Source organism: Hemicordylus capensis, chromosome 2, assembly GCF_027244095.1.
Source record: "Hemicordylus capensis ecotype Gifberg chromosome 2, rHemCap1.1.pri, whole genome shotgun sequence".
In the NCBI taxonomy this organism is placed as follows: Eukaryota; Metazoa; Chordata; class Lepidosauria; order Squamata; family Cordylidae; genus Hemicordylus; species Hemicordylus capensis.
The window spans coordinates 201,664,642-201,680,155 of record NC_069658.1 but is presented as its reverse complement, the minus strand read 5'-3'; the positions used below and the strand labels follow the sequence as shown (position 1 = coordinate 201,680,155).

The following is a 15,514-nucleotide window of genomic DNA, read 5'->3' as shown; positions in this document are numbered from 1 at the left end:
ACATTTGCATAGCACCACATCCATTGATAGAAGCCACCTAATGGCGCAGCAGGGAAATGGCTTGACTACCAAGCCAGAGGTTGCTGGTTCATATCCCCTCTGGTATGTTTCCCAGACTATGGGAAACACCTATATCGGGCAGCAGCGATATAGGAAGATGCTGAAAGGCATCATCTCACACTTCGCAGGAGGAGGCAATGGTAAACCCCTCCTCTACTCTACCAAAGACAGTGCCAGGGGTCGACGCCAACTCAACGGCACACTTTACCTTTACTTCCATTGATAAGTTGTTCCACAGCTGCCCTGTCCCACAGAGGCTGCCTTTCATGGTGTGCAGCAGCCCTGCTGGGTCTTCAGTGCAGTCATTTTGCTGTGCCAAATATTGGCCAGTATCTTGGTTCCACCATACAGAACTGCCCTCACTTAGAACATTGGTCTTTCTAATCCAACATATTCTACACCAGGGATTCTCAACGTTGGGTCTCTAGATGTGATTGCACTTCAACTCCCATAATCCCCAGCCCCAGTGGCCTTTGGTTGGGGATTGTGGGAGTTGAAGTCCAATAACACCTGGGGACCCAACGTTGAGAATCCCTAGTCTACACTGAATGATCACAGCTCTCTAACATCTCAGCCAAAGGTCTTGCCCTTCCCTGCTAACGGAGAACTGCTGAGGACCATATGTGGGATTTTTCACTTGCAAAGCCTGTGCTCGACCATTGAGCTATGACCCCTCGAATGCTGTGAAAAGGGGGAGAATCCTTTAGCTGGTCTACATCAGGGACTCTCAACGTTGGGTCCCCAGATGTTATTGGACTTCAGCTCCCACAATCCCCAGGCCCAGTGGCCTTTGGTTTGGGATTATGGGAGTTGAAGTCCAAAAACATCTGGGGACCTAACGTTGAGAATCCCTGGTCTACATGACAGAAGGGGCTGTGGTATCTTCCAAGATGTAACAACAATATATATATTTTTATTGTTAACTAGCAAAGCACAGACCCAGAACAGGAGAGCCGGTCACCCAGGTAACTGCAGTGGCAAGACACGGAAGGGAAAGGAGAGGCTTGACCCAGTGCCATAGGAGATCCAACTGGCAATAGTTCTTGGTGGGTGGGTGTTTGTGTTGCTCTTCCCAGCTTCATTTTTTCTTGCCAAAGCGCTGTGGAGCCGCCATGCTCAGAAACCGAGGGGCTAGGGAATCCCAAGCCCGTGAGTTGATTCGCCCACCACTGCTGGAACTGCCCCTGGCATCCCGGCCAAACCTATAAAGAAACAGACAGAAGGCAGCACACGAGGTCAGGTCTCTGGAAAGAGGCTTTGGCCCTTAGAAATCTAGCACTCCCAGGTCTCCTCTCTGCACCTCCCTGCCTCAGCCAGTCTCAGGGGTCTCACCACATTTCCATCCCTGCCAGATCCTGTTTTTCATACTGCTCCTGCCAGACTGATGGAAAGGACGAAGAATGGAGGTATGTACCTGGGCACTTGCTCCTCCTCCTCCACCTCCCAGGGAAAACTGAAGGATGGCCTTGCTGGATCAGACCCAGGTTCATCGAAAGTGCAGCCTTCTGTTTCAGTCAGTAGCCAGCAAGATGCCTCTGGGAGTTCATAAGCAGAGGTAATGATGGCTACCCGCTATTGCTTGTCTCCAGCTTCTGGTAAGCAAAGTCATAGTGGGCAGCACTTCGACTACATTAGTCATGACTAAGTGCCATGGAAATTAACGGGATCCGTGAATAACTTGTCTCATTGATTTCAGTGGTGCTTAGTCATAACTAACTTGTCTGGATGTTGCCCTCTGTCTCTCCCTCGCCGCCCCCACCTCTTCCTTACAAACTCTGGTTGACTCTGATACTCAAACCCCTGCCAAAGTTGGAAAACAGACTCCTCTTGTCGTGTCAAGAAAGGCAGGAGGCCACAAGATAGCCACAAGTAGAACTCCCAAGGCAGGGGTGGGGATCCTTATAGCTTTTAGGAGCTACTTTTGTGTCCCTCCCCCCCCCCGCCAGGGCTTTTGTTGCTACCAGCACAAAATTCTTGGGGAGGTGGAATCAGACACAAAATGGTGGTTTGAGGAAATGGAGCCCTTCACAAAATGGCAGCTTGTACAAAATGTACATCGACCCAATATGGGATTTTAACATTAAAACCCATGAATTTCTGGAGAATGTTGCTGCAGGACAGGAGAGGAGCAAAAGAGGCTGCTTCATGGGAGAAGAAACTGGAGAGAAAGTAGCATCACAGCAATAGAGCTGCCACCTCCTGGCCAGAATTCTGGCTTTCACCTGGATTTTAAACATCTCGCCCAGATTGCTTAGCCCAACCAGATTTGCCCAAATTTCAGCTTTCATTACAAAAAAAAAAAAAAAAAAGCTAAGCTCTAGCCCTTGTAGAAGCAGAGGTACGGAGCAAAATGTGCAGTCACAATTCTGCTAAAAAATTATTTTCAAGCCAATTTACATAATATGCAAATTAGGCACCTGGATTTGGAAAGCCAGAATATGGTAACCCTAAACAGCAACGATGATCACTCAGAGAGAGAGAGAGAAATTAAAAAGGCATGGCCATGCCCTCACTCAACCAGCCAATCAGACTGGCAGAAAAGTTGCCTAAAGAGCTACTTCAAATAATCCTGAGAGCTACCAGGAGCTTCTGAGCTACCTAATGTGCACCCCTGCTCTAAGGGGCAGAGTCCAAGCTTGGTTTTCTCCTCAATTCCTGGATTACCCCATCAACAATTACTGTAAAGCTCCTACCTAGAAGTCATTTGCATGGAGGAAACAAAAGGATGGTGGTGAGGGCAGCGGGTGTCAGCTGAAGGAGGAGGATGCAAAAGAAAGCTGCAGTTTCTCCAGGATGTGGCAATGTCTTCGGCCACAATCCTGGTGCCATGGCGGTTGCGTTCTAGGGACATACAAATGTTCTGTCTAGATAAAACAGATACATGTTGTCCCTAGGGTTAAAACAAATGGGAATAAAAATGAAAAAGCCCTATTTGTGTGATTCATGTTTGCAATGAAAATGAGCGGCAATTAAAACAAATAGGCTCTGAAAGAAAAATAGTCTGTTCTCCTTGAGCTTTGATAGGAGTCCCCAGGAGCCTGGTAACAGCGTGTATAATTCTGTCATCATTGGCCCAGATTTTGGATCACATCTATATTTAACTGGCAACATGCAGATATGACCGAGATTTGGGATTCTTATAAAATATATACACAATCACCACCTAAGCTGTGCGCCAAGCCCTAACAAATACAATGCTCAAAAGTAGTGATGCAAATAAATATGCTATGTGTATATTTGTGTCTTCTCAAGACTGTCTCTCCATTTACCTGCTGCCTTCTGAAACCAGTGAAGGCAGCAGTTAGGGTGAGACGAAATTTGGGTTGTTTTTTTTTTTAAAGGACAGAGTGTGTGTGCTGATAGGTGGAGAGACAGAGAAAGAAGATCACCTTCTCATCTGCAGGTTTCAAATGCTTCTCCAGATCCATGAAGGCTTGGAAGTTTTGTGCTTGCATCTCCATTGCCGACTTTACAGGGAGTAGGGGACAAAACCAGGAGGCCACTAGGCCAGACCTGGCTTCCTGACTTCTCTGGAGATACCAGCCAGGCCCCTGTCCACAGCTCCCAACCACAGAGATATGCCAAACTCTGTGTGGCAACAGAACTCATAGACTGGCGACTTGAAGGCAGGTCTATCCTTAGGGCATGGCAAGCAGGGCGACCGCCCTGGGCCCCACTCTTTTAACCCCCATTAGAATTAACTGGAAGGGGGTCCCACACTGGCTGATTTGCCCCAGGCCCCGCACCCGCCAGGGCTCTCTGCTTGAAGGGGATGAGAGCTGAAGGATCAACCCACCATTCCTCAGCTGGGCTCTGGAGGAAAACCTGTTGCTGTCCAAGACTTACCACTGAAAACACTAGAGCAGAGTTCTTCACTATAAGGCCCCGGGGCCAGTGGCAGCCCCCATCAACCCTAAGTGTGGCCCCCTCACTAATTGTTTATTGGGCCTGTGGGAAGCTTCAGCCAATGCTGAATATACTGCACTAGGGATATGCAGAATGCTTCAACTCCAAACGGGCCATTTCGAGTGTTCTGAGCTTGGAATGGAGCAACTCTGTCCTGAGTTGGAACGTTCTGACTGTTCTAAGCACCATTTTGGACTCAACACCACCACACAAATGGCCGCTGTGCATGCACAGAGGCCAGATGAGCGCTATGTTGGATCCCAAAATGGCACTCACAACAGCTCGGAACATTTCAAGTGTTCTGAGATGGTTCCATTGGAACAACCGGCCCGACTGGTTGTTCCAACGGAACATTCTGCACATTTTGTGTTCCATTCCAAGCTTGGAACGGAACACAAAATGTGTATCATGCACATCCCTACACTGCACAGTTCCCCCTGGAGCCATTCAGAGGCAACCATTCCCACCCGCTGGGCTTTGCCAGGGATGGGGCTCTTTAAGGGAAACGGAGCCCGCTGAGCCCCTGCACCATCTTGGAAGGCCTGTATGGAGTGATGGAAAGTGTAACCACTTCTCTCACTTTCCCCACAGAACTCTTCAGAGAGGGCTCCGTCTCCCAGTGGTGAGGAAAGCACATCACTGTGCAGAGATTAAGAGTCAGAAATGGCTCTCTCATTGAAGATTTCTTTGCCAAAGCAGCCCCGAAACTCACTGCACTAGAGTTTACACACTTGCTGCATAAACCCCACCAGGGCTGTATCTACTCTGTGTTGTGCAAGTTCTGTGTGACGAAATGCTGGCTTCTGTGGCCTGCATAAACATGCACAGTCAGCACAAGCAAGGATTATGAAGGGCATTGAAGCCCCGTCCCAACCAATGGATCTCTTGTTCAGAATAATCCCTTGTACTTCTGAGGATAAGGCGTTGCTGTATACTTTTTAATTCAGTCTTTGCAACTGTGTAGGCTGGGGTGGTGGTGGGGGACATCTTTAAGTCAAATCTTGGACTCAGCACTACATCCTCTGCTTTTCTAAAGCTCCTGCAGAACTGCAGCAAACAATTTTGCCCTTCGCCTAGGAAAAAAAGTGTTTTCAGGGTCGGAGATGGAAGAGTTGACGTTAAAAAAAGAATGGTGTGCATTTGAGAACATGCAAAGTGCCTTTTACTCTCACACTCAAATATCTCCCTACATGTCTGGGATCAGAGGGCAATGTTTTTTCAGATTACATGCTGTGGCTTTGAGACTGTAGAATCTTTAGAAATTAAACACTGAGACCACAGTCCAGCCTAGAGCAAAAAAACCTCCTTGGGTTTTTTTGGGACTTCAGCACACATATTCATTCATTCATTCATTCATTCATTCATTCAATTTCCCACCACCCTTCCAAAAATGGCTCACTACATAGAGAAATAATAAATAAGATGGATCCCTGTCCCCAAAGGGCTCACAATCTAAAAAGAAACACAAGATAGGCACCAGCAGCCGTCACTGGAGGTACTGTGCTGGGGGTGGAGAGGGCCAGTTACTCTCCCCCTGCTAAATAAAAGAGAATCACCACGGTAAAAGGTGCCTCTTTGCCCAGTTAGCAGGATATCTGGGAAGAGCCCAAGTACATCTTGCCACCTGGCCCCAGGGATCCCTGTAGCATTTGCAAAGAAAGACCAGCAGCCGCCATTTTAGAAGCAGCCATACTGAAGAAGCCTCCCAGCCAGGGAAGGCAAGGCAGCCCTGCCTTTATGCAACTCCACCTCCTAACATGTTCTCCCTTTAAGCCTTTAAGTGCTATACGCAGTCATGTCACAGTCCCCACACGCCTTACCTTTGGGGCTGGAACAGGAAGGATGGGCTACGGCCAGGTCTCTGCATAGCATGGAGCAGGGAGCGGAATAGGACACCCAGTGAATGGTCCTCAGGTGGGCTCTGGACAAGGTGTTCTTCATTTTCTTGCTGCTGTAGGGGTAACGAGAAAGTCAGGCGCGAACGGATGCATGCCGCTGGAGCCCAGCACAGGAGGGGAGCTTGCTACAAGAGCAAAGAGGTGCAGGAGGTGGCAGCAGTCGATAGGAGCACCAGGGCTTCGCTTCAGCACTGATTTTCCATGAACAACATGCCAGGGACTGTATGCAGGAGTTCCAGTCTGGAGAGATCCACCCTCATACAGTACAACTTCTAGAACGTATTGAGATTATAAAGAAGAAAAAATGGAGGCGGTATTTGCCTAAGGCTTTCCTTTTTAAAAATAACTTCCCAGTCCTTCCAAATGTGTTTTGGCTCTAGACTGTAAGCCTTTGGGGATGGCATGTTTCCATTTTTAGATTTATGTACAGCACTTACTACAACACCCCCTTCTGACCCATGTGCTGATGGATACAGACCAAATACACAGCACATGGTGGGGGGCGGGGCATGGGTCCTGGGTGAGAGCCACCATGCTAAAAAAAAAGAACAAAGCAGAAAGTAGGCTCAATTTGTTCTGCTTATGTCTTGTTCATTGTCCCCCCGCCCCCATACTACACTGTAAGCCAGCCAAAGTGCATGTACATGAAATGCTACCAAGTCACATACATTTCCCCCTTTTCCTTCTCTTTCTTCTGTTGTCTCCCAGGGTTTTTGTTTTTTGTTTTAGCCTCCCCTCCCCCACCCCAAAGCTTATGAGACCACAGTGTCTTTGTGTTCCCCTCTAATAACTTTTGCATTTAAAGTCCAAATTCACAACACGGGAGGGTGTCCTAGGAGACCCCGTATACTCCATCCTGTTTTAAGATGGCTACTTAAAGAACAGGCACCACCCCTTTGTAATCCATGTGCTGAGAGTCAGATACAAGCCAAATTCATAGCCCATGGGAAGGAGGCCTAGGGAGCCCCAATGGACTTCTTTTTGCTGATCTACCATTTTGTTTCACAGTGGTGGCCATTCAACGTACATACAACGGCCCTTCGTAATCCATATGCCACCAGTTAGATACAAACCAAATTCTCCGCTCAAAATTTCCTAGGGTCATAGGCATGAGTCATCATATTAAAAGCCATATTTAAAGGAGCCTATTAATTAGTAGGAGTAGGAGTTACTTGTTAATTTTTGTACAGTAGTTAGTGAATTTCGGCACAAAACAACAAGAGAGGCTAGAAGGTGGTCTGTCCTATGCTGTAGAATGAGGTGGCTTAGAACTACTTCAGACTGCAGGATACAACTTTTGAATGTGCCTTTATAGCAATAGCACTTACATTTATATAATGTAAGCCGGAGCTCTCTAAGCAGTTTACAATGATTTAGCATATTGCCCCCAACATTCTGGGTACTCATTTTACCGACCTCGGAGGGATGGAAGGCTGAGTCAACCTTGAGCCCCTGGTCAGGATTGAACTTGTAACCTTCTGGTTACAGGGCGGCAGTTTTACCACTGCGCCACCAGGGGCTTATGTCAATAATATCTAATTCAGAGCCCTAAAATGAAAGATTGGTTGGAGAAAGCCTGGACTTTCTTACATATAGTCAAACTGAAATATTTGGTTAGATTTAGAGACAGCAGAGGGACAATGACAGAAGCGAATGAGTTCATCCTTTGTTGGAATTAAGTTATAGGTGTTGGAATCAGTGTTATCAACAGAATCTTCTTTAATAATTCAGGTCTTTATAAGGGAAAAATAAGGATAAGATGATGAGCAATACCAATAGCTGTTACAATGAATGAATACATGTCAGTGTACAAATGTTTGAAGTCTTATGCATCTGTTGTAAAAGAAAACATACTTTAGTATTTTTCTATTTAATTATTATCAATCATCATCAACTACCAAAGTAGGGTGAGGGCTATGCTCTAATCCAGGGTTTCTTAACCTTGGGCCCCCAGATGTTGATGGACTACAACTCCCATAATCCACAGCCACAATGGACATGACTGGGGATTATGTTAATTGTAGTCCATCAACATCTGGGGGCCCAAGGTTAAGAAACCCTGCTCTAATCCCTCTCTTCAATGTGTTAGCTCTCTACTTCCAGGAGCCCTGCCAGACAGCGATTTTACTTTGGAAGGGGGCAGGTGTGCATTCACATATTGTCCAGATTTATACCCAAGTCCCTGCAAGCTATCGGGGAGCACTCCACACACAATTCAGGTTTTTCATTGCGTATTGGAGCTTAGCCCAAATTACGTGCAGGGTTAAAAAATTCCACTATATGCCCTGTAACTAACAGCGTTTCACCCCTCTTAATCCCATGGTAGAACCTGCTGTCTGAGAAAGGCCCACGGAGTTTTTCTGTAGAAGAGCATTCAGAAATAGAATCTCCCACTTATCGTCTGAAGTGGTACAATCCAGTGGTGGTTCAAAGCCTTTGTCTGCTTGAGGAGAGCTGTGAAGTGCCTCCTCACCCCACTGCCTCACAGCCCTGCCCCCTGGGCCAGAGTCCACTTTTCCTTCCCAGCTTGGCCTCCCAGGGTCCACTCTGCACCTACTACCACTGTTGCTGGCCAATGCTGCTATTTGGGTTTCAAAGCAGGCCGTATCCAGCTTCACCTGCTCTGTTACCCAGGGGCGCTGCCACTACCTGACCTGAGCTGCAGCAACTGCTGGCTCCCTCGCTGGCTCATCCATCGCTGCCACTTCCCCCACTCCCAGCACCCCAGCTTCCTATGGGGAAAGGAAGTATGGTGCTGAGGAGACAGCACTGGGAACCAGACCTGTTACCAGAACTGCACTGGAGTGCTGGCTAAACACTCCCATTGCTATTTTAACTTAATATGCAGAATTAGCTTGACTAGAGGGAGCAGTTTGGCTTCAGTATTGAATGTCTGTCCTGGTCCCTGATAGGGCTTTGTTTTTCTCCGAAGGGAGGCTGTGAATTCTGGCTTAGCCCGAGTTATGTCCGGGGTAAAAAAATCCCTCTATTTCCAGCAGTCTTTACATAAATAAATCAATCCAAAGATTTCTTTCTTTCGGTTGCTTTCTCCGAAGGTGTTGATGGAGGTGCTGATGGCTATGCGAATGGTCCATCTAATCCCTCAAATTAAAATGCCCCAAATCTGCTGCAAGGCAGATACGCTCCTCAGATACCCCAAGGCATAGAGCCATGTGTGAAAAACCTCCTGGCGCCCACAGAGCCCTGCCTTTGTTAGAATACAGGAGGGGTTTACCATTACCTCCTCCCGTGCAGTATGAGGTGATGCCTTCCAGCATCTTCCTATATCGCCGCTGCCCAGTATAGGTGTTTCCTATTTTCTGGGAAACATTCCAGTGGGGATTCGAACTGGCAACCTCTGGCTTGCTAGCAAGTCATTTCCTGCTGCGCCATTAGGTGACTTAAATGGGGAAGCTTGCTGTGGAAAGTGCTGCAAGGCGGGGAGGAAAGAGAAGAAGGGGGGGGGTGTTGAGGAGACTCAGAGAGGCAAGAGGTTAGTTTACCTACAGTATCCTTGGTCCAGTGGTGTGTTCGGTGCACTTGCAGATCTCCTTGCAGGAAATGGGCAGAAAGGCAGGGAAGAGAAGGCGTGAAAGCTACCACTCGCTTTGAGAGTCTGTAGGATACTAATCTAAACAGATTCTGAGGCCATGTACTCTGGCTAGAGGTACTTATACCTTGAAACATGCCAGCAAATGGGCCAGCAGTCACCAATGGTCATGGAGTGAGCTCTGGCCCAGGGCATGGGGTGGGCAGAGCATGCCCAGGAGGACTCGGAGGAGAAAGAAGCAGCAGAAAGAGCAGCATGACAGCGGAGAGGGAGGAGGGGAGGTTGCAGGGATCAGCAGCAGGCAGGTGGGAAGATGCCTGAGACAGGGTTGGGGGGACCGAGTCACATGCCTGCACACGGTGCCCCAGGGCACACTTGATGCCTGAGGACATCACCTCTCTTCAGCTCATAACAGAGGTGCCTGTGGGATGCTGCCATCTCATTCGGCTGCATGCATAAGGTTAGGTGTGAGGCTCTCCATTATCAGTGGGATCGCTTGGGAGGAGAGTGTTGGAGTCCTTGATTCCATACTTCCCTCTTTTTTCAAAGGGTGGATAGATAACCATTTAAGGGGCAGTAATTTGCCACAGTAGACCACCAGCTTCTTGGAGGGGTGGTTGGTGGAGCGGCCGTTAGTTGCATCTGCTCATGTCATCAGGAGGGTATTTTTTTACCATTTCCCTGCTTCTCTGGATTTCTGATCAGGTTCAGTAAAATGCCTCTCTGTGGTGGTAAATTACTTCTTGAAAAATGACAATCCGTATCCACTCAAAATAAAGCCAGCTTCTTTATTCTCTGTGCTTGCATGGATATTGTGCCACAGTAACCTGAACGGTATACAAAGAAAAGCTGAATTCTCGATACACACTGTGGACAGAGCCAGTGTGATGTACTGGTCAGCATGCCAGATTATTACACCTGGGGAGACCCAGGCTCAAATCCCTGCTTGGCTATTAAGCTCACTGGGTGACCATGGGCAGTCCAGTTGAATTAGGAATGGTGACAGCGAATTAGGTGAATCCAGTTGAATTAGGATGGTGACAGCAGCATGAGTCCATGTACTTGACCCTGTTGCAGAGCTGCAACCTTAATATTCCATTTTGTTTAAACTGGGGCTTAGGTGAAGCCAGGAACAATATACTAAACCTACTGTCAAAGCTAGTTTGTAAGCCAGAGTGAAACCACAGTTCCCAGCTTCGACAATCCGTAGAGTTTTGGTTTAAACAAACCGGGACTTCTGGCTGCATGAGCATAGCAGGAGTGGGGAGTGGCATGGGCTTGTTAATCTTTGAGGCACAATGGTTAATTGATTGCCTGAACTGGGCCATTCTTTCTCAGCCTAACCTACCTCACAGGGTTATGGTAGGCTAAAATGGGGAGGAGAAGACCCATGTAGCCTGCCCTGAGCTCCTCAGAGGAAGGGCAGACAAAACAAAATAAGTGCAATTGTCTGTTATGCACACATTTCTTTTGCTACTCATGGGGAGGGCAAGGGGCTGAACAGGGCACCAAAGTGCCCACCGGACTGCTGCAAATCCCACTTGACCTCCTTATGCCTTTGCCTTCAGAGACTCACCAGGCATTGCCCCTTGCTTTCAAGCCTCTTTGCTGCCCAAAGGGCTTGGAGAAAAACAAACAAAAAGAAGGAAGACAAAAGAAAGCAAGCTGAGATTCTCAGGATGCTGAATACTGTGCTCTGTACGCACGGGCCATGTTTCGTCACAGAACAGGAATCTTAGCTAGCTAGCTTCCTTCTAATTCTTCATATTTAGATCTGGCACACCTCGTGTTCAAAACACTTTGCTTCCATTATCTCATGCAGCATAACAGCAACCCTGTATGACAGCCAATCTTGTCCTCCTCTGCCCCATTTTGCGGATGGAGGGGGCGAAGCTGAGGGGAAAGTGGTTTGCTCCAAGGCCCCCTAGTGAATGTGTGGCCAAGGTCAGAGTAGAGTCAGGGAATCCCTCTGATAGCTCACATTAGCCACTCCTCTGTGACAGCTCTGAAATCGAAGTGAGTCCAGAGTTCCTTAACACTAGGGTCTGTATGCCAAAATCGTCATACACGTCATATCACAAACTCTCCCAAACTGGAGGCAGCTGCACGGGCCCATTAGAACAGAAACATTCAAAAGCTGGACGGAGAGAAATACTTTTACTAGGACCAACTAAAATATCACAAAACAGTGAGCAAGTTTTTGAGTTCACCAGAACCCTTCCCTCAGGGTTCCCTCCCCTTTAGCAAAACAAAGGTGGTGGTAGTGGAGAAGGGACAAATTTGGTTCTGGGGAGCTGGAAAGCTTGCTCATTAATTGGCAAGACTTTAGGTGGTCCTAACAGTATTACACTCTTTTGCCTTTCAGGTCTAGCTCTGCTTCCCCGCCCCCGCCCTCCGCTACCACAATGTCTGTGGTGGCTCCATTTCTGCCCCCCCCCACCCAACAGCTGCCCTCCCCTCCCTGTACAACCCCCATCACCCCCACTAAGCCTCAGACTAGCCCCACGGCTCACCCCCTTTCCTGCTCAACCAGGCCTTGAGCGCTAAATTCCATTGATCTTGGAGCCCCTCTCAGTCCGATTACAAGGATGCCCCCCTCTCCTCCTCGGCTGGGGGAGAAAGACAGAAACAGGCAGTGTCAATGGAGGCTCGTTCTTATTTTTCACTCCTTTCCTGGAATTGTCCAAGAACCTCAGGTTGGCTTCAAGCAGCGGTTTGGCCCGTCTTCAGCTTGGGCCACTCTCAGCCAGAGGCATAACCCGCAGATGGAAGCTGCCCACCCCCCATATGCCTGCTCTTTTGCCGTTTGCTGCGAGGTTAATCAATGCCATTCTGTGCTCTTTGAAGGAAGGGCAGGAAACAGACATAACAAAGAAATAAAGACGACGACGACGACCTCACAACCACCCCCATTGTGCACTCCGGGGTCAGGGGCCCAGCCCACTCACCATCCAGTCCAAGAGTCTTTCGGGATACAGGTTGGGCTCCTCAGCTAAGAGCTCCTTGGAACTCAGTTCCTCTTCGAGGCCTTGGCCGGGACTCAGGCTGCCTGAGAGCAAAGCCAGTGCTAGCAACAGGCGAGCCGCTTCCATGTTTGAGGCCTTCTCTCCACTCCCCTGTCCTGCTCCCCTCCTGCTGGCAGTGCCTTTATATCTCCACACTGGAGCTGGGGGAGCTGGGGTGGGATTGATGGCAGCCGTGGCAGCCACTTGTAAGGCAGCACACACGTTGCTGGGGCGGCGGCGGGGGGGGGGGGGCCCTCCGGCACTTCCCTCTGATGAGCAGAGAGGGACCACGATGGTCCCTGACAGAGACGCCACCATCGCTACCTAGGCCGATTACCCGTTATTGGGAGGATAAATCCACCGAAATGGCTCTTAAAGCTCTGCTGGGAGTCTGCAGCTAATTGCTTGTTTATCACGGTTTGTGGGGGCACTGGGGAAATGGAGGCCAGGCTTGGCGGATGCTGACCTCCGGCCTCTCCCCTCGCCGTCTTGATTCAGCTTGGATTGATGGGTCTGGGAACCTCAGGACCAGCCATCTGTCATCTGGCTCCTCAAGCGGTTTCACAAGTCCCCGATCCCCAAGGCATTCCCGTAAGAGCCGAGCTCTTGCAGCTTAATGAAACCCATTTACAAAAACACAGATTGGTGATGGGACAAGGAAGGGAAGTGGTCGTGTGGGGAGTTGTTGGGTGTGCTGTACCATCTCCAAACGGACGCAGTCCCAGACACTGGGACGTGGGATGCGGAAGGGGCCTCCATTTTAGGTTGACGGAAGTTCTGGGCAATCATAATTCCTCTCCCCCTTTGCAGTACCCAAAGGGCTGCCCACTTATTTTTCTTAAATAAGGGCCCTGTGCCTTTTACAGCAGCAGAAACCGTCATCAAAAGATGTAGCATTGGGGATAACTTCACCAGTTGGATGTCTGCTCATCAGTCCAAGCATCACCTCAGCTTATTAAAACAAAAGGCTGCAGTCCTACAGCATAGAGATAGTCAAGGCTCAAAGGAGGGGTGCTTTTGACAGACAACCTGTCTCACAATGGAACATAGTGGCAGAGAATGTGAGATAATGGGGGAAAGTGAAACATCATAAACCTGTAACACTTGGCAATGACACCCTAATAATTATACTCAAAATGTGCTTTTGATTTAAGTGTTCAGGATCCTGAAAACCCCAGTTGGCATCATGCTTTAAAAAAGAATTAAATTTCTTGTCTGTGTGGCTAAGTGTATGTGTGTGTGTGTGTGTGTGTGTATGCAAACAAAAGTATGGCAAAGATTTTCACTGGTTGCCAAGTGATTATATAATTGTACATCTAATACGGAATCTTACTGCAGTCTGTAAACTGAGCTTCCTTTGTGCTGAGGTGTAGAGCTGGGGGGGTTGGAGTGGCAAGACCAGAAATAAAATATATTGCAGGGGTGGGGGGACAAAAGGGGCAATGCACATTTTGTCAGTGGTGGGAAACTTTCCAGAGAGAGAGAGAGAGAGAGAGAGATGGTGTATTTCACATTGAAGCTCTCATCCTAAATCCAAATGGAACTGAGCCCTTCGGATCTGCTCTTGATATATATTTTAAAAAGCATCAATTTGTGTAGATTGATGATAAAGGGGGGAAAAACCCCTTTTTCTTTGAAAAGTGGTAAAAAATGCCTTCCTTCAAGTCACCACCATCGCCCAGCAATGTGGGGCAGGGGAATAGTGGGCAACAAGACCCTGCCATATCACTCTTGGTAGACGTTTTCAGAGGACAAACTGAAGTTAAAAAGATCCTAGAAGAAAGGTGATAGTTGTGAAAAGAGAAATCCAATGCAGTGGAGCAGTCCTAGTAACGCAGCATCAGACCATGTGAGAAAGGGTTCCTGTGAATGTACCCAGAATGTCAGAAGTTAGCCCACTGCTGGGCCTGAGTGCAAGAGGCATCCGAGAAAGTTCTATGACACTGGTGACTGAGTTCACAACCTGCTTGCATTAGCAGCACATGAAAAATGGGTTGTTGATAAGACACATAAAATCAGCTAAATGGTCAGAAGTCTGGATCAACTTCCTTGAACTGTACATACAATAAGAGTCTTTTACACTTACCCACATTTATAGATGCCAAGGTGTGTGTTCCTTTTCTTCTCCCCTTCCATTCTTCTGCCTTCTTTCTTTCTTTTCCTCCTCTCTTTTCCCCTCTGTCTCTCACAGGCGTGGTGGGGAGAAGGCAGATTTGGGGCAGGGAGGGCTGGCGCAGGGCGGGCAGGATGGTTATGGAGAGGGAAGTGGGGATACTGGGGGGAAATGGATGTAAACCATAAACTGTGATGCCTTTCGATAAAAATGGTTAATAACAAATGCGAAAGGAAACGGAGGCAGGGAAGCGGGGAGGTAAACCAAAGCAATAGGACCACTTGCTGACAGGTGATGAGGAACCTTCCCGCCATTCATTTCACTCCCAAGCCTTTTGAATGAAGTGAGTGACGGCAGATCCTTGCACTTCCCTCCACCAAGCCTTTCTGCTTAAGAAAGAGAAGCATCAGGCAAGGCATTGCCAGTGCCTAAGTACTGAGGTTGATGCGAGACATTCCTGCGCTACCTCAGGCACCCCGAGAAAACAAGCTATCAATATGACGGCCTATTCATCTCCACGCCATGTTTTCCTGGAGGCCTAGTTGGAGCCATCTGATCGGCTCCTGATTGATGCGACCAATAACAGTGAATGCCTCCCAGGCACTGGCGCCCGGGTCCTATTCATCAGCCCAGTTGTGCAAGGCAAGGGCACCGATTCATCAGCAAGCAGCGTTTCTCCTGGTGCGGAAAGCTTGCCTCGGCGGCGTGCCGAGAATGAGCTTCCCTTCACTAGTTCAAGCCCGGCTTCTATCGGCACTGAGAGGCCAGAGTGCCTTATGGGGAGCTGTTGTACCCAAGCGAACCTGAAGAAGAGGAAAAGACCAAGCAATGGATGCATGCATGGACATCAATTGTCGCAGCCGTGGTATTAGTAGTAGTAACTGCCACTGACTCTGGGATTCCTTTCGTCTTCCACCACATTCCCTGATCCTCCCTCTGTAGCCACCTTATTGCTTCACATCTGTTGCCTTCCATGTGGCAC

General features: G+C 48.5%; 1 protein-coding gene across 7 annotated transcripts; it reads right to left on the bottom strand.

Moving 5' to 3' along the window:
• Positions 1-953: 953 nt before the first annotated feature.
• On the bottom strand, positions 954-12,671 carry NPFF (neuropeptide FF-amide peptide precursor). Of its 7 annotated transcripts, none has more exons than XM_053296603.1 (4): positions 12,363-12,671; positions 5,787-5,914; positions 2,754-2,901; positions 954-1,262 (listed from the first exon to the last, which is right to left on the bottom strand). In XM_053296603.1, the coding sequence occupies exons 2-4, from the start codon at positions 5,905-5,907 to the stop codon at positions 1,139-1,141; spliced, it is 393 nt and encodes a 130-aa protein (XP_053152578.1). In that variant the 5' UTR covers positions 5,908-5,914; positions 12,363-12,671; the 3' UTR covers positions 954-1,138. The 7 variants fall into 7 exon arrangements, with proteins under 7 accessions (XP_053152578.1, XP_053152576.1, XP_053152575.1 ...); XM_053296601.1 differs by lacking the exon at positions 12,363-12,671 and adding an exon at positions 11,928-12,313; XM_053296600.1 differs by lacking the exon at positions 12,363-12,671 and adding an exon at positions 11,928-12,311 and having other exon boundaries at positions 5,787-5,917.
• Between the last annotated feature and the right edge of the window lie 2,843 nt (positions 12,672-15,514).

Bases quoted from the DNA above. Each gene is read 5' to 3' on its own strand.
- NPFF (XM_053296600.1), bottom strand. From the start codon at position 11,968: ATGGAATTTAGCGCTCAAGGCCTGGTTGAGCAGGAAAGGGG. The intron at 5,918-11,927 runs GTGAGCCGTGGG...TTACCCCTACAG, and splicing joins CTGGTTGAGCAGGAAAGGGG to CAGCAAGAAAATGAAGAACA. The intron at 2,902-5,786 runs GTAAGGCGTGTG...GTATGTCCCTAG, and splicing joins TTCCTGTTCCAGCCCCAAAG to AACGCAACCGCCATGGCACC.